Source organism: Etheostoma spectabile, chromosome 14 (assembly GCF_008692095.1).
Source record: "Etheostoma spectabile isolate EspeVRDwgs_2016 chromosome 14, UIUC_Espe_1.0, whole genome shotgun sequence".
Taxonomy (NCBI): Eukaryota; Metazoa; Chordata; class Actinopteri; order Perciformes; family Percidae; genus Etheostoma; species Etheostoma spectabile.
Genome location: NC_045746.1, coordinates 4966555 through 4967033, shown reverse-complemented (window position 1 = coordinate 4967033; position 479 = coordinate 4966555). Strand labels below are relative to the sequence as shown.

The following is a 479-nucleotide window of genomic DNA, read 5'->3' as shown; positions in this document are numbered from 1 at the left end:
GTCACATGGGCTGCTTCTCCGACTACATTTGCGTTCAATGAATTTAGTGAGTAATAATTTCAATTTCAGGACTTTAAATAAAGGACTTTTACTTGTAATGGAGTTTTTTTTACATAGTGGAGTTGGAACTTTTACTAGTGAAAAACTTAAATACTTGTTCCACCACTGTTCTACTGTGACTGTTTATCTAAAAGGAGTCTATACATATACCTGTGTGCCATGTTATGTAACAAAATGTAAGTTTGCTTTCTTACCGTGACGCAGGAGGTTGCGCTCATCCACAACGGTTGACTGGATTTCTCTAGCAATGCGGTCTATCTTGCGGTTGAGCCACCAAAGGTAAATCCTTGAACGCAGACCAAAAGTTTTCCTCTCCTCCTCCTGGTTCTTGTTCTTGATCTTTTCACACCTCTCTCTTTCTCTTTTTACTCTTTCTGTTGCCTTATTTTGTTGTGCATCCCCTAAGTTCCCTCTTGCAC

General features: G+C 39.5%; 1 protein-coding gene across 1 annotated transcript in view; it reads right to left on the bottom strand.

The window, feature by feature from the left end:
- LOC116702192 (uncharacterized serine-rich protein C215.13) overlaps window positions 1-479 on the bottom strand; it is a 5193-nt gene that overhangs the window by 2872 nt on the left and 1842 nt on the right. The window contains exon 2 of the mRNA XM_032536351.1: window positions 255-479. This exon is cut by the window's right edge and continues 1207 nt beyond it. Within this exon, the coding sequence (XP_032392242.1) occupies window positions 255-479 (225 nt within the window). The remainder of the gene's footprint in view (window positions 1-254) is intronic.